Source organism: Equus asinus, chromosome 8 (assembly GCF_041296235.1).
Source record: "Equus asinus isolate D_3611 breed Donkey chromosome 8, EquAss-T2T_v2, whole genome shotgun sequence".
Taxonomy (NCBI): domain Eukaryota; kingdom Metazoa; phylum Chordata; class Mammalia; order Perissodactyla; family Equidae; genus Equus; species Equus asinus.
In genome coordinates, this window is record NC_091797.1 from 291,009 (window position 1) to 315,222 (window position 24,214).

Here is a 24,214-nt window from a genome sequence, read left to right on the forward strand (position 1 = left end):
CAGTCAGGGGGTTAAGTGACTGCTACACACTGACATGGTGACTTGGCATCCCCCTGGATGGGGGCACGCACACGCAGAGACATTATTAGTAATCTCCAGTTGTCAGTTGTAGACTATGTAGCCAGGAACTAAGCAAATGATATGTCCTAATTTCAACACACTGTTGGCTTTGGAAGCGGGGCCAAATTTTCATGATGTCTCCAGCTGGCATCCCAGCAGTGCTGGTGTTCTGGATGGGAAAACATCCTGCTCAGGATCCCTTATGATCAAAAGAGCTCTGCCTGGGGATTAGCCTGTTAAAGAGACAATGTGCTGAATCTTAGAGAGAGTAGGGTTGTGACAGGACCATTGTGTGACCCTGAGACAGGTTCAATACTTGGTAGTGAATCTGGTAATTCCACTTTGTTCCTTCGATTACGGTTGCTGACGGAGACGATAGCTATGAGGTAGTCTGCCTATCAACTTCCTGCGTTCTGGCCAAGTCTGCCTTTCAGTACACATTTTCACCATGACTTTTAGACATACCCACCCTTGAATGACAGCTGTGTCCACAGCAGAACGTCACGAAGGAGGGTGCCGGCACAAGGCCATGGGACGGACCAGGGATTCAGGTCCATGGCCAGGTTTCAAGGTGAAGTCACCTCACTGCCCTAGACTTCAGGTTCCTTCGCCACAACAGAGGGTTGTGACACCACCTCCAGTGAAGGAACATGAGTAACATAATGTAGACCCCGGGGGTAGAAGGTTCTCACGTGTGTTCCCTGGACCACAGACAAGAAATACGTCTCATGAGCGGTTCTCCCAGCAGCAGAGGCGTGACTCGCTGCCGATGGAGACCGTGCTGGATTGTTGACTCAGACGTGCAAAGCTCTGCAATCAGGACTCTGAGCTTTCCGCATCCACAGAATACATGTCAGTCTCTCCGACTGAAGGCGGCAAATAACTGAGACAAAAAAATCAAAACTAAAATTTTATAATTCAAAATTTACAAAAGTAAACTATTGAAAAATCTAACTAATCAAGCCTTCAAATCATGTTTTCTGCAAGTCTGTAGCACTGTAGCATTTATATCTCTAAGTTAGTTAATCCTAAAACTTCACTAAGACTTTTGGGACTGTGTGTGTGTCTGTGTGTGTGAGTGTGTGTCTGTGTGAGTGTGTCTGTATGTGTGAGTATGTGTGTGTGAGACAGTAAATTATGTATTGATGTTATTACTGCAAGAATTATTGAAAGAAACTAGCATTTTCAAATAATTCCACATGGCTTCCTAAAATCAATTAAATTCAAGCTTTGGCTACTGCCAAGATTTTAATGTTTAATAAATGTTATCTTATGAGAATATCAGGTTACTTTGCAAATAACCAGGCTAATACCACAGGAAAAAACTGAGGTAAAAAGGAAAAGGGGACATGAGCAGCTTCACCGGGGTCAGGACCTGACCTAGGTCTTCCCAGTGAGCGGGCATCGCGCTGGGGAGTCTGGTCAGCACGAAGCCAGGAAGGCCCCTGCGAAGATACTCAGTAATCTATCATGTGCGCTGCCAGGTAGGTGTGTGTGTGTAGGCCATGCTGACAGCCCAGTAACACTTCCTTGATGACAAACAGAAGCCAGGAGCCCTGGGAGTCTCACTCACTGTGTGGCAAGGCCAAGGGACAGCGTCTCAGGCAGGCGGAGCTCAGGGCAAAGGTGGGGAGACCAGACCGGATGAGAGAACGCAGGGCAAAGGGAGAGGAATGGGATGGGAGGGCGCAGGGCAAAGGAGGAGGAAGATGATGGCAGAGCGCAGGGCAAAGGCTGGGGAACAGGATGCTGTAGGCCAGGAGCTAAGCATTCAGGAGACACAGAAACTCAGGACGCAGCCTGCAGGTCCGGATGCAGTTTGCTATCTGGGCATGGAGCTCCTAGCAGAGGGAGCTGCCATGGCTGTGGTGCCTGGAAGGAGCCAGATCTGCACTGAGACAGGACTCCATGAGCAGCTGTCATCCCTGGGTCGAAGGAAAGGTCACACTTCATGATTCACTTACAACATGCAACACTTACAACTATCTTGTGCAATATAAATTTAAGTATTTGATACTTTCGGCTGTAATTTTTTACGTTACCCATATTCAAGCATGGTTTTAAATAAATTTATTTTTTGAATAAATAAAACACCCTAACAAAATTTTAAAAAAACATTCTAAAGAAGCATTTGTTACAGAAACCCCTGTGTCTGGAGGAAACCAATGGCCTACTTTGTAGGCCTGGTAGAAACTGGCCAGTCTTCTCTGGGTCTACCTACTCCTCCTACTCTAACCTTCCACTGAGCTTTTCAAACAAACAGGTTTTTATTATTTCCCAGAATGGTAGTCTGGCTGGCTCTCTCAGCAGCTGAATTTGCCTTTCTCTAAGCCTTCCAGTCTTTTCAATAAGATGCACTGGATTTAATGAGAAAAGTATTGTGCAATCATAGAAAAAATAGGAATCTAAAAACACGAACTTCAAGAACGAATTATCAAGAAAGACAATGGGATCAAAGAGACGCTTATTAACAAAGTGGGTGACTTGCGGTGTGAGGATGCACATCCTGACTGAGAACAGACCTGTTTTGTGCTGTTTGTGTTGAGTTCTCTGGTAACTTGCTCCGAAGGGTCGACACACAGGGAGGGGCTGGAAAAGCCGCAGTCTCTCTGTGGCTATACCAAATGGCACACAAACCAGGTCAGGGAAACGCTGATTTTCCTAGAAGCTTGGGATTACGCCTGTCCTATACCTCCATCCCACACATTTAAGACACACCTGCTAGCTAAGAAATACATCCCCTGCACACTGTTCACACACACAGAATCAACTGAACCAATTAGTGCCATTAGCCATTCCAGGCTTTAACCTATGTTCTCCAGAAAGTAACACCATTTCTCCTTTTTGGCCCTGCTTCTATGAATAACAATGCCAAGGTGTTAGGTTAGAGAAGAACAAACAAGTGTTAGTATCTTTAGATAATAAAAGAAGCTGGTTAGGTCTTCTTCCCCAGACTGACGGGGCCCCTGGAAGGACACTATACGACTAGATGGAGGAGCTTAGGAGAGATTCTACAAAGCAGTAAAAATGTTTTTTGGAAGCTATTTGCTGAGAGATTTGGAAATCATTAAAAAATACAAGAAGAAAAACCGCAGGAAAACAGAGATTTCCGAGCACTGCGTGAATCAGCGTGAGAAAGCAAACCGTGCGCATTGTCCTTGTTCAGTTATTCGTGTCTCAAGTCGGTGAAAAGCACTCCATCCACTTCCCTTTCAGTACAGTGGACATGGCATTCACGCCACCCGCTGCTCCTCCCCAGATGGCCCCGTCACGGCTGATCGGGGCCAGGGGACAACCTGGCCCGCTCTGAGGAACCTGGAGCTGGGCATTAGGACAGGAGTCAGTTACGAGCTGCAGGAAAGTTCACGTGGAGTCGGAGCCAAACTTAGCACCCCCGCCAGCTGAACCAGACCCGAGCCCAGAGACCCAGCAGGGCCGGGAGCCACGAGCAGCGGGAAGATGGCCCGCAGAGGGAAGGCACGCGGAGCAGACAGCGAGAGGCGTGGACACGGGAAGTGGGGACCCCAAGGAGACGAGCTCCTAGGGTTGGTTCAAATGAGTTTCCATACTGAACAACTGGGGGTGGAGTCACGTTTTCTGGGGCCTGAAACATATACCATTTTGGGAGACTTCTTTCAGAAGAGGAATTCACAGTCACAGCGGAAAATTCAGTACTGGGGCCCGGAAGCCTAAGCTCCGCTACTTTCCATTCTCCTCTGCTCACAGTCAAGCGATTTCTGATGAACACACCCAAAACCACAGTAGGGGATCTTCTGCAGGCAGTCAGAGGAATCAGCACTGATCTCCAAAGGAACTTTTCTGGGGACCTCTGATTAGGAACGTTCTGGCAAACCCTCTCTTTTGGCCACTCCATCTTCGGAAGCCCGATTGCTCCTGCGATTCTGAGCGCGACACTCACTAATTCATTCTCCACCTCCCCACACTCCTCACTGTCCTCCTATTTCAGTTTTGCTGCTGGCCCTCTGGAAATTTACTTGTGTTTTAAATTATCATATAAAGGGATCTCTGATGTTTATTTTCTATATTTGGAACTTTGCTGGTTGATCTGCAGAGTTAAAACCATCTGCTTCCTTCTTGAGCCATTATTAATAAAAAGGAAAATTTATGAGGTGCATGCTGCTTCCCTGTTTGGCTGGACTTCTCCCTTCTGGTCGCATCCCTGAAGGAGCTGACGTGACTTGCAGTCCTGTGAGTCTGGGATATTTTAGGAGGCTGGGTAACTGCGCTCAGAACTCTCTCTGAAAATGAGAGCTCCTGACCCCGATCCACCCGGATCCTTCAGATAGAGCTTCTAACATTGTGTGCAACACCACACTCCAGGGAACGGACAGAAACACAACAAAGGGAAAACGGCTCAGAGCAGGAGGAGCCCCCTCTTCCCTACCTGTCGTCTCCCAGCGCACACACACACACACACAGAGTAGAGGGCCCTCAAGGGTGACAGTGAGCCAGAAAAATACATTAACACTAAGACAGAAAAGAAATAAAGATCGTAGGAGTTAAAATCATACCCCAAAGCATGAAATGCAACAACACTTTTGAAGGAAGAACCATACTGGAATGAAAGGACTTTCACAGGGAGCGTGCATGCTGCTTGAAGAACATCCTGACAGTAGAAAATGAATAAACTGGTTCTCTAAAAGTCACTGACCCCGAAAATTAAAAAAGGAGAAAAAATAATACACACAGGGACGTGCAGACTGACTCTTTGGTTCAGTGCCAAGTGCCTTCCCTGAACGTCCTCCGTGATCCTCAGAGCAGCTCTGGTTACCATCCCGTCACTCACAGATGAGGAAACCGAAGCTTGCAAAGGCTAAGTTAGCCACACTCACATCCCAGGAAAGCGGAGCCAGGACTCCAGTTCCTCTGTGCCAGGGCTTCCAAAACAGTTTCTCCCAAGAGAGACTGGGCACAGAAAAGGTCTTGCTGAAACGATCAGATTGGACTGAGGTCTAAACAGGACTTGGGTCCAGGTGTTCCTTATGTGGTCTGCTACCTGGCAGGCGAAACTTCAGGGGGCAACAAGATTAGATGCAGCGAAAGGGGGCGGGACCGCCTCCAGCTGGGACCCTCGCGTGCTGGAGCCCTCCTCCTCCTCTCTCCTTGGGCCTTGTCTGTCTTCCTGCCCCGTATCCAACACTGAAAAGAAGGCCAGTAATTACTTATTGAGGGAGGACACAACAAAAGGAAAGAGAGAGGTTTTAATCAATAAGATTACAAAATTATAAAGAAATAACTGAAGAGGAGGAAAACAGGTATTTAAAAGTCAGGAATAAGTAAGGGACATGGGCATAGATACAAAAAAAAAACCTGAGTACAGAGCCTAAATATGTTAAGAGAAGCAAAGATAAAATCATATTGGAAGAAGTGATGTATGGTGAAGTCAGCTTGAAAGAAAAACTGAAAAATGTGGGGAAAACAATTATAAATATTTTGTCAGCCATTTCTGCACATTGGAATAAGGTTAATTAAATACTTTTGTACACATCTTTTTTAAAAACAGTATCATTTCTGCCATTAGATTTTTAAAATGCCACTGGTGGGATTTCTTACAGCATTAACTAATAGGAGGGCACATGTAGCTAAAAGGAAAACTTCATTAATATTATTACAGCACAGTACAGTAGTACAGTAAAACTTTATTATCATAGGACAGAGCCTTGGAATTTTTTAATGAGGAAGTTTATACACTCTTTGAGTATATAAACCTTTTAAATTTATATGGTGTAAATATTCCCAATCTGAAGAAAGATGGGAATGAGAGAACACCTTAAATTTTTCTTGTTTTGAAGTAAGTATAGACTTACAGAAGTTGCATAAACAGTGTTGGGAGGCTCCACGTCCCCTCCACCCAGCTTCTCCTGACGCTAAATCTCAAATGACTATAATACTTCACCAAAACCAAGAAACTGGCACTGGCACAAGACAATTCACTAAACTCCAGGCCTCACTCAGATTGCCCAGTTTTTATGCTCTTGTGAACGTGTGTGTACAATTTTACTACACCCACGGATTCGTGCTACCACCACGATCAATCAGTCAATCCACAGAGCAGCGGGCAACCTTCACAGCGAGGCGCGGATGACAGATGCCATGTACAAGGAAGGTGTCCCAAGAAAGACAGATAAATGCAGTACAAGACCAGAAGATTGAAAAGAAAAAAATGGAAAAATTAAATATAACAAACTGAAAACGTAAAGGCTGAGGAGCAATGATAGAAAAATCACACTTTCCAGGTTACTGTCCTCAAAAGACTTGGGAAATGTAAATATATATGCGACACATTGCACAACGAGGGAATGGCCAAACCCAATAAAAATTCACATTTGTCAGGAAAACAACCTTTCTTCTTGAAAAAGGGTATGAAGTGACAAAACACAGGAAGGTCTGAGCTCACCGTGGAAATGCAAAAGAATTTTTGAAGTGAATTTCTGTGGACATAGCAATACAGATATTAAGAAAAAATGTTATAGGTAAGATCATTACTCACATCAAAACAGGTGAGGGACACAGACCATAGCTATGCTCAGGGTTTTCAAAAGCCTCGTGGGATCATACATTTTCACAGTTGGTAAAAGGTTTACGCCAATGCTGCTAACACTATCCAATTTTCCATGCTTACTTCTTTTCAGCAGAGCCCACCTCCTGCCACATAAGTTGAACTTGATCCTCAACTCCCCTTGTAGCCCAGACGTGGATACACATGCAATTCTGGATGACAGAAGTTGGAGAGAGGCATGCTGGAAAGCAATCCAGGAAAGATTTCTTCCTGGATTAAAAAAGGAGATTGAGAAAGAGACTGAGAAGGAGGAAAAAGAGCTATGAAGCCCCTCTCTCCCTTCCTGCTGTTGATGGCGTGTGGTGACAAGATGTATGGATCTGCTGCAGCCATCTTGCTGCCATGAGGTGGGGAGAAGAGTCACAGAGATGCTGAACCACAGTTCTGTCCACTGAATGAATTCCGGACATACCCTGTCTCTAGACTTCTTGGTTAGTGATCAAATAAAACCCTATTATTTTAGTCAAGTGTTGCCAGACTGTTACTTGAGGCCAAAGCACCCTGATGGATTCAGTCAGCTACAAATCATGCAGAAATGCAGCACTGGCGCTAGACACCTACCATGTGCCAAGCACTACACCGTGCCCTGTACTTCCACATCTCTTCCCAAGAATTGTCTACGAATATGTGGAACAGAAATTACCAAAAGCCAAAGAATGACAGTTTTATCTTGGAGATGGAAAAGAATCCATACAGAAGTTTTTGGTTTTTTTCTACACCAAGGAACTTATGATTTGGGGGATGCTGGTGTTGAAGATAGGTATTCGAGGGGAACTGGCGCAATACAAAAGAAAAATGCAAATATGCGATTAGGATCACTCCTTTGTAAATCTATTCAATGGCTAAATATATTTGTCAAGTTCAGAACTTGGAAATCTTAGAGATTAGCTCTCAGTAAGAGAAAGGCCATTTCCTGGCTTTATGATTATGAATGGTTTACTCTTTATGCCACGGGTGTACATATACATGCATACTCTGTGGTTCTGTGAACTTCTCTCTCCCCTGAGAAAAAAGGACAAGAAAATCTGTAATTACATGAAAATCACTAAGATTGGATGAACAATAGTCATTTTCTTCAGGAATGTCATTCTCTCAGTTTTACCAAAAGTTTGCACTTATCTGGAGAAAGGAGTGTTCATATTGAGAAAGGCTATTTCAAGGTCATTAAGCTTAGAGGGTGCCTTTTGAGGGGATGTCCTCGGCCTGCAGCAATCACCCTGTTCAAGGGCTTCAGGCATTAACCAGCAGAGAGCGCTTCACCATGGCTGCCTCCTTTGCAAGGCACTGTGCATGTTTTAGTAGAAACACAGAAACAACTTTAAAGCATAGATGAGTATCTGAAAATGTTTTGTCTATAAATAAGTTTTTCTAAGCAAAAGAATATGTAAAGTTAAATACCATGGAAAAAATTCAGAATAATTTTATTCTAACGTATACTCCATATATAGTTCTATTAAGTACAATTCAGCTCAAATTCCACTTGCTGCAAAGACTCCCCTAACGTCTCAAGCCCTTCTTATTTGTTCTCCATCTTGGTCCACGTCATTTTCCACTTAACTGTGCTCCTCTTGCTTATGGCTGTGGAATCAAGTGCTACGAAGCAGAGTTCTTCCCTCTTCTGTATCCCAAGAGTCTGCCCCATGCTTGGCACATAGTAGGCCTTAAAGGTTTATTGAACAAAGGAATGAGTATATTTTTATTCTCTAATCGCATCGCAAACTCTTTGAACGTGGGGTCCATGCCGTGTGGTTCTGTGTCCTCTCCTGTGTACACAGTGAGCCCCTAGTTAGTAAGGAATGGACAGCTTGGCTGATGTAACGCAAACGAGAGAATCCCCGTCATTTCAGGTCACAAGTCAGTGTCCTGGGTCAACAAAACCACCATGGTTTTCTCTCCCTTGACTTGTAAACCCGCAATAATCACTAATTATTTCACTGGGCAAATGCTCATCTATACTCTAAAGTCATCTAGTTTTATGCTGAATCCACCGGGCAGAACACCACGGTCAACACGGCAACAGCTGCAGCGGCTTCACTGTGTGAACTAGTTCGGCGTCTAGACTGTTCTTCCTGTAGGAGATGTGGACAGTGGAAGCATGTGGGCCGTCTTTGCACAGTAGCAAGGGCTGTGAAATGAGTGCAAAGTGAAATCCTGGAAAGTGATCTTAATTATCGACAGGAAAGTTATGACTGCCCTGTAAGCTTTACATTTTCTTTCAAAACATGAAAACTCTCATTGTCAGTTATAAAGGCATAGGGAAAAGAAAAAAGGGTAAAGAAAATATTCCTTTAGTATTTTATAACTTAAAACCTTAGACACATTGTGAATTGAAGCATTTCACTTCTTTGTAGAAAAGCATTAACAGTGTGAATCTGCGTGCTTTCTTCTTCTTGTCGCGTGACTGCTGGGACAGGCAGCTGCGCAGCTTCTGCCCCAGCCCGTCTCGAGAGAGCAGCCTTGGCAACTAACACATCCATCACCTCACAGTTAACACGGGTAACTTTGTGTGTGGTGAGAAGGCTTAAGATCTACTCAATAAAGGAAAAAAAAATCGTAAGGAAAGAGCGGCAGTGGGCCCATACGTTTCCTCACAGGAGACGAGAAGCCCTCAGGCCTGTGCTGGGTGCCCAGGGAGGGTCTGTCTTCCCTGCTCTGGGCCTGATTTGGACTCCTTTGCTCTGCGTATGCGTGTGCATCAATGGCCCTCGAGCACACCCCTAACCTTCTGTATTTCGGACTCCTCGGAGAGGGTCATGGTGCTTCCACCCCAGCAGGAAGTGCAGTGTGTGCAGCCACGGCATGCGCACCAGCTGTCGAGTGGACCCACTGGCCAGGGGCTGACGCATCGCAGGGCTGGTCCTGTGCACTTTCCTCTCTTCTGCAGGTCAGCAATGCTCCTCTTGCCCCTGGACTGTGTCGCCCGGACTTCGCGACCTTGAATTACACACGGTCTCTTCCCTGGGGGCACTCATCTGACTTTGTACCTTGGCTGCATAGTCTGGCCACCCAGTGAAAGGAAACGCTGATGATACGGAAAAAGCATTGTTTCTAGGGCTTGGAAACTTGCCCCACTCCTTTCCAGCTTCTGACATTTTGTCCTTCGCACATGTGTGGCATCAAATGTCTCTAAGAACTCCTTCAGTGTGGATTTTTTAGCTTGTGTCCCTTTCTCCGGGACACCTTCATCCTTCTCCTCACCACCACTTTCCTCACGCATGTCAATAGTTCGTCTTCATGAGGTTCCTCCAGCTGCACACTTAGATCTGTTGAGTGGGGACGATGCCAGAATTTCCACAGCTATTTCTTCCATAACGCCATTTACTTTGGATTTGAATTTCACTTCCAGAATTATTACTTTTTGTTTCTTTGCTGTACTTTCATTTTTGTTGGTATTTTCATTTTCATTGTTCATTTTTGTATACACACATGTATATATTTGTATATACACACATATGTATATATAATATACATTACTATCAAGGATTGGTCCAATTACAATCAGCCTACTTTTATTATTAAATTATTCTTAAATTACACATTTTCTAACTATGTAAAAACGCTTATCTAAGAGACAAAAATTTACATAGGTATCTTTGAGACTTTTAAGGGAAGAGTCTCTCCCAAATGATGTCACTGTTGACAGCAAGCGTTATTGTAATTTAAAAAATTAATCAATTCAGGCAGGCTGTGACCTAAATCAGGTTCATGTGTGTTGACTTCTCGCAACAACTTTTCACAATTTTTTTCGTTTAATTTTTTTTGTTTTTTTGAGGAAGATTAGCTCTGAGCTAACATCTGCTGCCAATCCTGCTCTTTTTGCTGAGGAAGACTGGCCCTGAGCTAACATCTGTGCCATCCTCCTCTACTTTATATGTGGGACACCTGCCACAGCATGGCGTGACAAGCGGCAAGTAGGTCCGCACTGGGAACCCGCACTGGCGACCCCCGGGCTGCTAAAGCAGAATGTGCAAACTTAACCACCGTGCCACTCAGCCAGCCCCAGAAGATCTCTTTTTAGATGCCTGAAGAAGTTGAAGAAAAAAGTCAATGACAGAAATAATAAAATCTTTAATAGAACTGAGCTCACATAGAAACACCAGTTGTATGCAGCTGTCTAATAAACATATTTTAGACCACTCATTCAAAATGAAAACAGGAAGAGTATATACTTTTCTCAATTCATAAGGAACAAAATCCCTCATTTTAGCCTTCTTTGAATGGTATGGATATGAATTACCATGATTTTGTACAGGATCCCATATTCAACTTCTGGGTTAATTAAATCTCAAGATAAACTCAAATATACTGCCAAATTCAAAGCAATATTCTTAGTTAAGATTTTCAGAAGATAGGCCTTTAGCTAAAATTTAATCTAAAATCTCATCTGCATCAGAGGGTGAATTTTATACCTCAGCTGGCAGACTCGTTATTTCTTCAGCTTAATAAGCCCTTGACTCATAAACTACCCACTGCCAAGCCCTGGTTTTCCTGGGCCTCACACGAGCCGGAATTTCACCAGAGAATCTTTCCAAACTATACTATGCCATGGACTTCACTGGCTTGGTGTCTTCTCAGAATAACTGAAAACACATAGTTTCTACTTAATTTTTATCAGCAATTTCATGTTCCTTAAAAATAAACTTTTAAATTTCAAACAGTTTTAATATATCTTGTTTAAAATGCTAGACCTGATGAAAAATATTCTGGTCCACCATGCCGTAGTTTCTTATCTTCCTATCAAAAGCAGGAACCTAATCTGAATGTTTAATCCTGGCGAGGCTTGGTGAGAACATAACGATTTGCACTGGGTGAGGTCGATGCCGTTTCTTCTCTAATGGTGATAATTGATGATAACACAATGGCCATGATGAGAGAGTGCTTATGCAGCACTTCTGTTCCTCTGAACCAAGGCAGAGTATCATTATCCATGGTATGAATGTCAATAGCGAGAGCCATTTGCTCAATGAGGCCAAAAACACTGAAAACGATAATTATGTCTTTTCTTCCACAAGGCCACATAATTACAATAGGAAAATTGTGAATCCACGAATGGCACTTCTCATCTGGACGATGAAGTTAATCTGCTGTTCTGATCACCCATGTGACACGGTTTTGTGTGGGTATGGAGAGAGATATATATATATATATATTTTTTTCCTGTTACCAACTTCTCAGCAAGCCGTTTAGACATGGCTTCTTCATGCTGTGACACCATTGAAAAGTTGAATGAAAATACAACCCTTCAAAGGACTGAAGTATGATAAAAGCATTCTTTAATTTTTATTCACACAATTATTCTCTTTTCATCATTAATGATAGACATTGTAATGTGTTTTGAATTACTTAAAAAAATACTGTGGCAGAATTTTAGAGTAATATTGAACGTTTTTTACACAAATGAACATATATTAATAGTAAAAAGGAACATTTCCATTAATTAAAGCTACGTAGTCTGCTAACAGTTTTGCCACCATGGACAGTATTCCGATCATCTCATTTTAGTGTGGTCTCAGTAGGTGTGATTGTGAGTATTCTACACGTAACGTTAGTCGGTTAATTTGAAGTCTCAATACAACCAGACTGTAAAGAGATGATTGATTGGCATTCGTACGTCTTTTCCCCTCTTTTTTCTGACTTTACTGGTTGGGACAAGCATGATTTCCTACGTTGTAAAGATCTGTGTTATACATTAGGAGCAGAACTCATTTAAGAACCCAATTTAAATCCTGACTGTGATGCTGCCTGCAGACTTTTCAAAAGCATCCCCATTGTTTTCCTTTTATAAGGTCATTGTAACCGAATTGCACGGACGGTTCACTATGAGGGAGGTTTCGGTGGCTGTGTCGTCCTGGTCCCTGCTGGAGACAGTTGACACAAAACACAAACTGACTCCATCCAGAAAGTGTACAGTAAGTCGTAAATACAGTTTTAATTTAATGTTTCAGCGTATATATTAATAATGAAGTTCACATTTCTCTAAACGTTTACAAGAAACGTGATAATCTACTACCAAGTAAAAATGAATGGAAACTGAACGGTGAGGCTGGGGCGTTGCTGAGAGCCCGACTGAGAGTCACTCTGATGAGAATCCTAACCCTGCACAAGATCACTCTTTTCAGGGAAAACTGAGTTTAATTCCAGCTCCTGGACACAAGGGCCAGCTCTTCCACCTGCCCGCACGTCAGCCAGGACTGCCTTACAGAAGGGCGCAAAGTTCTTTGCCAACCTGCACTTGAAGTGAATTATTCACTGTTGTCCAAGATCCCACCTGACTTTCAAGTTTAAAAAGACGGCTTCAAGTCATAAAACCTCAAAGCAGTTTTTACAGACTGGAGTTTACAATACGGTCCTTTCCTCATTTCACCAGTCTACCAGAAGAAGAAGGATAAATTGATACACAGAATCATTAGACTTAAATATTTACCCCATAAGTTAGTTAGGAGAGGTCAGCTGTGTGCTGGTAAACGTTTTAATAACCAACTATCCAGGGGAAAAAAACCATTCTGTAGGATTTGTTGACTTCCAAGGTATAAACTCTCACCACGGCCAGCTCAAGCTACCAGCGTGACGTCACTGAATGAGAAGTTAGGAGACACGCAGCAGCTCGTGATCACACAGCACGTTACTCCACACGGACGCAATAAATGACTTCAGGAGCACAGGCAAGAAAACTAGGGATTGATGAGTTTTGAGTATTTATTACTTTTACTTTAACTTTATTTATAAATTTATATAATTAAAAACTTAATAATGTGTGTGTTTAACAACTGGTTCACAAAGTTCCTGAACATGTAACATTCAGCTCTCATGAGCTGGTGTGAGCCACTTCTGGCACACTGCTGGGGTGGGTAGTGTTTACGACTTGACAGGTGTAGTGAGTGTGTCCTCCTTACGCTTAAACTCTTGTCTGTGTTCTCTTTAACACTGTGATGGAGTTCATTCTAAAGATTATTAGAAAGGCCACAGAGAAATCTGCTTAGCAATTAGTTTTTCTGGAAGAAAAGTGAGAAATGAAAGGGGTAGTTTATTATCCTCTAATACTATATACATATGTGCATTTATATACGTAGTAAAATATCTCATCTCTCTCTATATATGTTTATAGTCTATCATCATCTACCATCTATTTAATTATATAGATTAATAGGGTGAGATCTATCTATATTGATCTACATATGAATATAAACTTTGTTCTGGAAAAAGCATCTCAATTATTTCCAAGAAAAATAACCCTAGAAAATATAATTTTACAAAACTAATCATAAGTATTCCTAACTTTATTAACAAGTATAAATAATTTTTAAAAGTATTAATTTTCCCCATAGTGCTTACAGAATGATTTAGATTTTATGCAAACAACTGTTGGGTTGAAGAGAAGTTGGTGAGACTCAAATTGATTAAATATGTATCAAAAATCTAAATAATCTGTAATCTACTCTAGGTAAGATTTTATATTTTGTCATGTACATGGCCATTTCTTCAGAAAGTGACCTTTTCAATAAATTGCAGGCAATGGCAATAATGGTGTAGATGTTAAAAAACAAATGGGAATAAAGCTCCACCCAGAAGATCATGACATTCCAGGGACTGAAGGACCCACATCCAGACTTGCTTAGATCTTGGAGTCTTTGTGGAGTTGGCCCCAGACCAACACCGGGGGGCAAGGTAGCTCCTGAGCACTGAGGGCTAGTTAATGCCACTGACTGCTGACATGTTACAAGAGGCACACAACTGTATTTTCAAAAAGTGTCATTGAACTAACCATTTCAGATGCATGTTGACAACTTTGAATGGTAGAGGTTTCCAGCAATTTACAAAATAAATTTGTAAGATGTTCAGCGAGTCTATTAAAAACTTGCATATGAATTGTTTTCTAACGTTTGAACTACTTGAAAAGATAGTAACAATACGATCCTTCAACCTGATAGTCCATCATTTTAATTCAATAATTTCTTAAATTGTTTTGGAAGTCAATATGGCTTTAAAAGTTATTCACTTTGATTATATACAAACTTTTAAGCATCAGTTACTTTTGGGTTTTGAACATCTTTGCAAGAATGTTCCTGAACGCAAAGGAATATTTGTTAGTCAAGAAGCAAGTTCTTTTTTTTAATGTATAATGAATCATGAAGACAGGCACTCTGCTCTAAAAGAACAAAAGAGATTAGGAGACCTGTAGTCCTTCTAAAATATGCTTTGGTTTTGTACCCTTATCCTCTACTGGGCATGAGTCATGGATACAGATTCATAGAAGGCACATCGCTCTCTCAGAATGACACAGCCCCAGACAGTAGCATCCAACCAGGAAAACCTGGCTTGTTAGAGATGCTCCAGACTCTTGCCGTGACCCGGGAAGGCAGTGTTCTTCCACGTTTATATAATATGTCCGTCTGAGGACTGCTGGAAGTTCACAAACATTCACTTGATGATTTTCACAACATCTCTAGGAACTAGACAGCGTGAAAGATTCTTATTCTCACAGGAGAGTTGGGGGCAAGAGTCAAAACAGGAGAAGAGGAGACTGTTTGCCAGGAGTCATAATGAACTGACAGAGCGGTTCTGCTGTGCGTGCAGTGGGTTCCCAATCAATGCCGTGTGACATGGCTGGATCGCAGCCTGAGCTACAGCACGGCCCCGCTTCTCCTTCCTTCTTTCCCTCCTGCCATTCTTCCTTCCTTCCTCTCCTCCTCTTCTCCTTTCTTCCTTCCTTCCTCCCCACCTCCATCCTTTCCTCCTTCCTTCCATCCTTATTTTCATACTATGACAGTTAATTTTATTTGTTCAAGGGCTCATATTGCAAGCATTAAACCAAGTGTGGACTTTGATTCTGTGAGTGTAGATTCACATATTTAGGGGGAAAAAGAAAACAGTGATCTACATACTTGGGTGAAAAACAAAAGCTTACAGTTAACCACATTGTAGTTTTTAAATTTCTACAGCCTAGAACTCAGAAATCACTGCTCTTATAGGTCTTTCTGGATGTCTCACAGAGCATCTGCACTTTTCTTGAGTTAAACATCTTATCATCCTTCAACTTCTGCTTGATAACACCCTTACTTGGAAAGCAGAACTTGAGCAATTCTGAAATAAGTATTATTGTAGATCATGCCTGTGCAAATCATCTCAGATAAGTAAACTATTTTAGATCCAAACTAAAGGCCAGATGTTGAATGACCCTCCATTGGACTGGACAGCGGTTCTGTTCTTCCTGCAAATGGTAGATTCAAGGCAAGCCAGCCTTGTATCTCTTACCTGATAATAAACCTCCTTAGAAATCACAAATGCTTCTAAATAAATATTTTTTCCTTGAGAAAAAATCCCTTATGTTATAAAATTTCTTGTCATTAAAAAAAATCATAAATTGATTAACTTTATAAGAAGGAAACTAGCACAAGTTGGTATCTTCAGAAAACATACTCAGTAGATCTATATATTTACATAAGGGATATGTTTGCTGCAGAAAAATGCCTTTAAGCATTAACAGTTTAAGATTCATTTCTGAGTGCTTATTATCAATTCCATGGTGGCGGACGATTGGACTGTTTGTGAATTCCTGGAGGTAAATCCACCATGACTTGGGGATGGGAATGTTGGGGATGGGGAGTGAAGACATGACCTGGACCCTCCAACAGTTGCCACACCGCCTTGAAGAGGATCTCTCTCTGCGATAATGAAGGGCTAGGTACAGGAAGCATGGCAGCACCGTTTTATTTAAATTGCTGGAATCTTCCAGCCCTCTCTCCTCGCCCTCTTTCCTCAGACTCTGCTGGGTGGGCGTCCAGGGTTCTCTCCTGCCTCGCCATTGACTTTTCACATGCCTACATGGAGCCTCACGTACCCGCGATGCCTGACCCGTGCTTCTCACAGACCTGCCTCAGCACAGTGCCCTGCAGGATCAGAAGCACCGGCCTCTCCTCATGCGTGTTAGCGGCATGGGTCCTGCATCCTCGCTTTGCTCCTCCTCCATTCACTCCCAGTTTGATGGTTACCTTGGAAAGACTTAGATTAATAATTCAAATGTCAAATTCTGTTGGATGTCTGGCTAGGTAAGTTGGCCTGCCCTCTTTGTTCTTTCAATCAATGCTACATAGTCGGCTGTTGTGCAGTGGAGCAGAGTCAGACACAAATGTTTCACCTCATCTATCAGATGTCTGAAAGCTGGAACAGTGTTTTTATAAGTTGCCTGCAAGCCATTTTCCTTTTAGTTTAGACAGACTTTTGGGGTTAGGTAAAGTTATTTGAGTTACAAAACCAGGTCAGAATCCCCCTTTTTTCATTCCAAATCACACAAGAAAACTGTCATTTTAATCTTGTTAACTAAGTACATTTGTTATTAGTGAATCATCCTGGAACAATGCTACTGTTTGTCAATGTTACAGTCTTGTCAATAGCAAACCTTATCAATATTAAAAAGCTGTTCCGAGAGGTTTTCATGAAAATATTACATGAGGAGTCCACCGCTGGGCCTCTAAATCTCACAGCTCCTGTCCCCTCAGCCCCTCCAGGACATGGCCAGACGAGTTTCAGATATTTCCTTTGAAACCAGATGGTTTCCACTAGGGGCTGTCTTTCCTAGCTTTTCTGGATAGAGATGCAATGCCAGAAATTCCAGGTTCTCTTCAGGAATTCATGCTCGTGACACGTTATTCTTTTTATACAAGCAAATTTAATTCAAACTTCTAAGCTATTTGGTTTTCTCCCTCTAAGGAAGGGTCTGACGTCCCTTCTGAGTTCAGAGATGGTCTACAGGTCTCCACTGACGCACTCTCTGTTGAAGAGAAGAGGGTGCAAGGACAGTCATTCCTCTGTGCCTGTCAGGCTGCGTCGTCCTTCTGTAGAGGGCTCTTTGCACATGTAAGTGGTCAGTCACACAACAGCCACCCTCAGCCAGGACTTTCCTGACATCCCGCACAGAACAAGAAATGAGCTGCTGTGGGGAGGGTGGGAGGATTGGGGTACAATCTCACTGGGAGAAGAAACAGAAGCTGAGGGGGCCTAATTGGAGTTCAAAATACAAAGTGTGCACATTTTAGGTTTGCCTAAGACCAACTCCCGATTGCTACTAAAAATCCTTAGTCTTCCATGGTTAGTGAATTGCTGTCGACCACCCTTCCACCATCACCATCACCATTAAATGACAACATTGGAGGGCAAAGCATTTTTCCCAGGGCCCTTCATCTTATAACATTCTGGGAAAAAGTCAGTGGCCATCCTCCTTCCTGTCTCCTCCATCCTTATTCTCCAGCACAGAATAAACACAAGGCAGTGGTTTTCGCACATGGATTTCACAAGAACGAGGCCCATTTCGGGTCTTCTGAATAACTTATTTATCCAGATGAGTAGGATCTCCATCAGAGCTCCCAGCTTAGTGGACTATACCTTTATAACAACGTCCTTATTACTCAGAACATTTTTGGAGCAGATTAAAATAGACTGTGACAGATCCCTTTGGATACTTTGACAGTGAAATACTTCGAGGGTGAAAACGTGCAAAGGACACATTTGACTCTTGATGTCAATGTTGAATGACATTTGACTCTTTTAATAGCCAAATTCCACTCAGAGCAAACCCTGAAGGAAGGCACATAAACATGCAGAAGAATCCTTTTTGGTTTAAAACAAAATGGTGGGAACATAAGGCCATTGGGCTAATTTGTGTAGGTTTGTGGCTCATAAATTTGCTCCAAGGTGAATTCCCAAGGATGCTCCACCACTGTTTTGAGAAATGGTAGTGCCATTGGCCTAAGATGAGAGTGTCCCAAGGGCCCTATTCTGAAACTGTACATATGGAACCAATGGGATGTATTTGTTTGAAAACAAGCTTCATTATTTTTCCATTGTCTTCCTCTAAGCTGGAGCATCATTCATTATTAATTTGCTCATTAACAAGGGTTTGCCCCATCAACATAGTGCTGATGTTAAGAAAAGGGCCCTGGAGCTGGACTGGTTGCATCTAAGTCCAACCATGATCCTTTGAACTGCGTCACCCTGGACCAGGGGACCTGACCCTCTGACTCTCAGTCTCAGCATCTGAGTAAAACGGATGTGGTGTTCAGGTTGTTGGGTATTCAGTGGTAAACGCATGCTCTGCCCCACGCTCACAGTGACCACCCCACAGCCGTCAGCTGTCACCAAAGTCCCACTGACGCCATGTCGTGCCACTCACTGTGCTGCTGAAATTCTTGGTGTGGAATTAAAATGATTCATAATAATAATTAATGACAAATTCAACTAAAAACAATAATAAACAACATCCCTTTCGTATGATTATTTAAATCACAAGGACATAAAATCCTCTAAAAGTATCCACAGACAATTTATCTAGATAATTTGACCATTGACCAAAACATGACTTGTTATGACAACAGCAGCTAGATGCCAGTTACTTTAAATTCATATATGCTAATAGCCCTGAAAAATCCTCATTAAAAGCAACTGATGTTTTAATCTGAAAGCTCTTAGTGTTGAAACTATAAAAAGCACATTACCTTCAAATAACAATATTTGAAGTATCAGCTGTGTGGAAACATTCTGCCTAAAACTTCATTACTATTCTCTTGGAAATGTTGTGCATTTATGAAGATTAAATAGTTTTTGGATCAAGTTATAAGTGAGAGGGTGTTCTCACAAGACTTCTTCTGGTGATTCTGACAGTTGAGTCCCTCGGCCAGAACCCAGGTCTGACCCCTGGGAGCATGAGGCTCTGCTTTAGAGTTCATCAGAGTCCAGAAGGACAAGACTCTGGAAGGCTTCCTTTCTAAGGACAAAGGACGGAGGGTCACAGTCATGCTTTTCCCTCGTTTGTGCCTACACATCTACCGTGTATACTCTCTGCATATCGACAAGGCACCTGAATTTCTCGTGAAGTGGGCGGTATCGGAAATATCCTTCTGGTCAGGGGGACGTTGAAGAACAACAAAGCCTTTCCATAAGGTTTTCCAAACAATAGTTTTAGTTTAAGATGGATCCCACCAAAGGTATGATTTCCCAGTTATTTTGGCAGTTGCGATTATAGTTTCTTGGGCTTAAATGCTTAATTAGGAGTCTTTGGAAAGTTTCGTGTCAAGCTAAAAATATTTCTAATGTACAGTCTCTGCTTACTCAAAGCTGCGTGGAGCTGTAATTTACAAAGGAATCTTGTTTCCTTAATTGTTGTGTCAGTCAGCAAAAGCAGAGGGAGCAGGCACAGAATAATCTGTTTATATTTAGCTATGCCAGTGGCCATGAAATGTCACAAACTTCAGGTAATTTAGGGAAAGGTTAGGGACGTTATTTCTATAGAACTGATTGCTTTGCAATTTGTTTTACTTTTTAAAATTAAGGACTTCTCAGGATTTTCATGTAGGGCTTTTACTTCCATCATTATGATTTTGCTTTTATAAAATTCTTGAAAGTGAAGACTTGAGTGAGGTTCATTAGTCGATACTTAGGTTTCTGTACTGCAGGTTGTCATTACAGAAAGTTCCATCAGTAGAAAATACAGACTGGTATATGGAGTATGAATTATGGAGGTTTATTTGTCTGAATTCTACTATTTTATACTGTCTTCAGCTTTTGAAGAGTACATTTCATTATGGAATAGATTTAGAGACGAATAAACTGAAGAGAAGTGCACATTTTCAGGATGACTCATCTATTTACCACGTGTCATGAGAGAAAAGGGGAAAACCAAAGAAAGATGAGCAAACCAGGAGCAGCAGTGCATGCATCCCTGTAGCATTCTCCAGCTCTTGGAGAGTATCAGGTCTATGACAGCAGCCATTCCAGAGAGACCCTACAGCTATGTTCTTATTAGATGAGCTCATCCCCCCAGTGTCAGGGCCTGTGTCAGGCAGCAGTTACAAGTTCACGCTTCAGAGTTAGACGAATGTGAGTTATGACTCTGGTTCTGCCACTTCCATCAGGGTGACCTTGGATAAACTAAGAATGTCTCTGAGTGTCAGGTTCCTCCTCTGACAAATGAGGATCATGGTAACTGCTTCACAGGTGGTCTGGCCACACAAATGGGCATGGTGTGTGCACATGGTACCCGCTCCATGAATCACAGTTGTTAATTCTTGTTATCACTGCTATTGCTATCTTACCATACAGGGAGAGCGAATACTTTCCAGCTGTTGAATAAAGACAGGGCCAAAGTAGAGCGGACATTGGAGACTCAACAGTGGACCTAATGAGAGAGAAGGTTGATCCATTCTCTTCCTGGAAATCATTTCCATGGATGATGTCCGCATACTGGCATGCTCATGTCTATATCCAATTAACTTCCAAATGTTATATCTTAGAGTTGACCCTTCTCCACCAGAAAAGTTTTACACCTGATCTCTAATGAACGCTTGGTTTGCGATGTGTGGGAATCTCCAATTGATGGAATCCTATGATAGTTCTCATTTACTCTATTCTTGAGTGAGTTTTGATTAAAATTATTTTTGTACTTTATGTGCATTAATCTAGAGGCAATATGATATCAATTAGGGACCCCTTGATAACCAAGATCCAAAAACAATCTCCTACAAGTTACTTAACTTCGTTACCTTTTAGGTATATTTGTTTTATGCTGCCTTTGATTGAATATCAACATCCCTTAACTGTTTCATAATAATTGCAGTAACGAATAGAGTTAATATGCCATGGATAGAGGTGGATACATGAGTTCTACATCTTTTAAGAAGACCTGGGGTTCAGTGTTTAATTAGCATTGTGTATCTAAATGAAAGAAGGAGCTTTTCATGCATACATGGTTTTGAAGGAATAATCAGGTGCACTATTGGCAGAGAGAAAGCTAGGGGTTATGGTGAATCAAAGTACCATGTAACAAATATAGCACTACAGTCTTTAACAATTACAGTTCCGGGAGGAATAAGACAGAATGTAGAAACCTGGAGGTATTTCTTTCAATACCCTGAGCATTTTATAACAAAGGTCTGGATGGAGAGTGACATGGTATATCTATGACAGAGTAAGAGCAGGGGCAGGTTCACAACAGACTAGTACAGACAGTTGGAAGAACAGAGAAATTCAGACTAAGAAGGTCTTTCCAAGCTAGACAGAAGTTTTGACTCAATTTAAGTCATAAGAACCTAGCTGTCTTCATCAGCAGAAGTTCATGATCAAAATAGTGTTTTTACGAAACTAATGAGAATTAGGAGAATTTTATAAAAAGCAATCAGTGAGTGACATGCAGTGTGAGTGGATGGGGGATGTGAAGAGGTGTGCGATGTTTTGATCAATAAAATCAATAAAGGAGTTTCCACTCCTGGTGTGGAAGAATAAGCTCCTACTGAACATCTTGCAAATAACTATAAATTCTGGTCAACATACAAACAACAATGACCGGCAGACTGTGCCCAGTGAACCACAGTAGGAAAATGAAGGGGAGCAAAAACCTGGAGGAAGCGACCAGCACAGTTGGAGTCTCAGGTTTTCGCTGCCTTCCCCTGAAGGGAGCTGGGCAACCAGAAGGAGCCTAGAGAGTGATGGGTTCCAGAGAGGAGGGGGTCTGAGAAGTGGCTCCAGGGTGTGTGCAGAAACCCCGCCCAAGCGTGTCACCAGCCCCAAGGGACGCTGTGAGGGTTGCTCAGAGCACTGGACCATGGCCTGAGGGGAGGCAGCGGGGTGATGCAGGTTACCAGCACAACTGCCCAGGGAAACAAAACACCCCAGCCCTTTAGAGTAATGGCACAGAACCTGAGTCTGCAGCCCACAACATCCACCATGACCAGGAGACAGTTCAATATCACTTGACAAGAGGCAAGGAAAAAAAAACCCATTTTCAAGGGGAAACAGCCAACAGAAGCCAACCTCAAGACAACCCAATTGTTGGAATTTAAGAGAAGGACTCTAAACCGCTATTATAGTATGCTCAAGGAGACAGAACAAAATATACTCAGAATGAAGAAAAAAATGTAAAATCTCAGTAGAGAAAACTGAAAACAAAACCACTAAACTACAAAAATTTCTATACAAATGGAAAAGGTGCTGGAGAAAAGAGTGTCTTTTACTGATCTGTACGAAGGCCCTTAGGGACATCAGTCAGACACACATTCCTGGAAAGTACCCACAGTCTATCGCCCTTGGAAGGTCATAAAATAGTTAAAATTAACCCAGGAAAAATTCCTTTTAAGTACTTGGAATCAGTCATATAACTTAATTTAGTAATGCTAGGTGAGAACTAAAATATTCAAAATTTCTACTGAGTTCCATATTCCAACAGATTTCCGGGAAATAGAATATATAACAACATTTATAAAGAGAACACTAGCTATATAACGTGGTGTGAAGTTAACTTCTCACAAATTCTGGGTCTATTACTATTCTTTTTTAAATGTTGCTGTTTCTTTTAGGTTGTATAATACAAAATATATAGAAAGCATAATTTGTGAAAAATGAACATGATATAATTCGTGAGCAATGTTCTTGTAAGTTATGCTATTAAATTATGGTTTGTATATATGAGTCACAGCAAAGATGGTAAGGAACATTTGTGAACGAGTGCTGAATCTCATTTACTAATTTCCTTTTACAAAGTACTATTTTTTCTTCAGAGGATACAGAGGTCTAGCTTGTAAACCACTTTGATGTGAACTTGCTAGTGTTCTACATAAGAAGCGTAAGGAGCTAAGGGATTGTTCAGTCACTGACCGGTGTGTGTGGAAAGAGGGTTACCGAGGTACTGGAGCGTGCCGGCCTCTCCAGAGGGCTGGAGTTTGAATGCGGCATGAGAACTAGATGTCCATGATGCGCACGAGCGGGTTCTATGTAGCCACACTAACTCAGTCTGTGGTGTATTCTCCGAATATTACCAGCAGCACATAGATCTGACGGCTTCTCAAATCTGCATCATCAGAGCTGACGAGATGAATGCCTTACACTGCAAGAGGGAGCTGTTTAGTGAGGGAAACCGAGGTCACAGCCTGAGAGCCGGCTCCTCACTTCTGCCCTTTGCACTTGGTGTTTTTTGTGGCTCAGTGGACACATACTCATCTTTTCATGGAACCGCTCCCATGTGCCTTTTCTCCAGTGAGGATGAAAACCCTGAACCCTTCACAACTACGTTACTATCACAGGGGTGTGGAACAGGGCAGGGTCCTCCGCCATTAGAAGCTCAGGTTTAAGAAACACTGATCTGGGTTGTGATCTGGACATATAACTTGAACTCTCCAAGCCATGGTCTCCTCATCTTTTAAATGGGAATAAGGACAGCTATTGCACAGAGTTGTTGCATGTTCTGTACAAGACAGAGCGAGGGAAGCACATTGTTAGAACCTGGAACACAGTAAGTACTAAAAAAGGAGTCATGATGCTTATGCTATTATTGTACTTGGTCATAAATGAACCAATGAATGACTAATGCCATAATGATTTTATTAACTTGGAAGTTTTATCGCATTATCGATCTCCAGGAGGTGCTAAATGTTCCTTTGAAGGTTCATATACAAAGTGAACTACAACATTTTTTGGCAACCCCAGGTGAGAACAGAAATAAGCAAATTTCCCACACAGTTCCTTCCACATTCTAACAGACTTAAGGGAGATGTTCTATGTAACGACACTTATAAAGAGAACGCCTGCTATAAA

At 42.1% G+C, this 24,214-nt stretch overlaps 1 protein-coding gene across 12 annotated transcripts in view; it reads right to left on the reverse strand.

Moving 5' to 3' along the window:
• Positions 1-24,214, reverse strand: part of KCNQ5 (potassium voltage-gated channel subfamily Q member 5) — a 481,904-nt gene that overhangs the window by 272,128 nt on the left and 185,562 nt on the right. For 7 of the 12 annotated variants that reach the window (XM_070514558.1, XM_070514556.1, XM_070514557.1 and 4 more), the window contains exon 2: positions 6,704-6,850. The exons of the other annotated variants lie outside the window; for them this stretch is intronic. In XM_070514558.1, the coding sequence (XP_070370659.1) occupies positions 6,704-6,850 (147 nt within the window). The remainder of the gene's footprint in view (positions 1-6,703; positions 6,851-24,214) is intronic. 12 annotated transcript variants of the gene reach the window in all.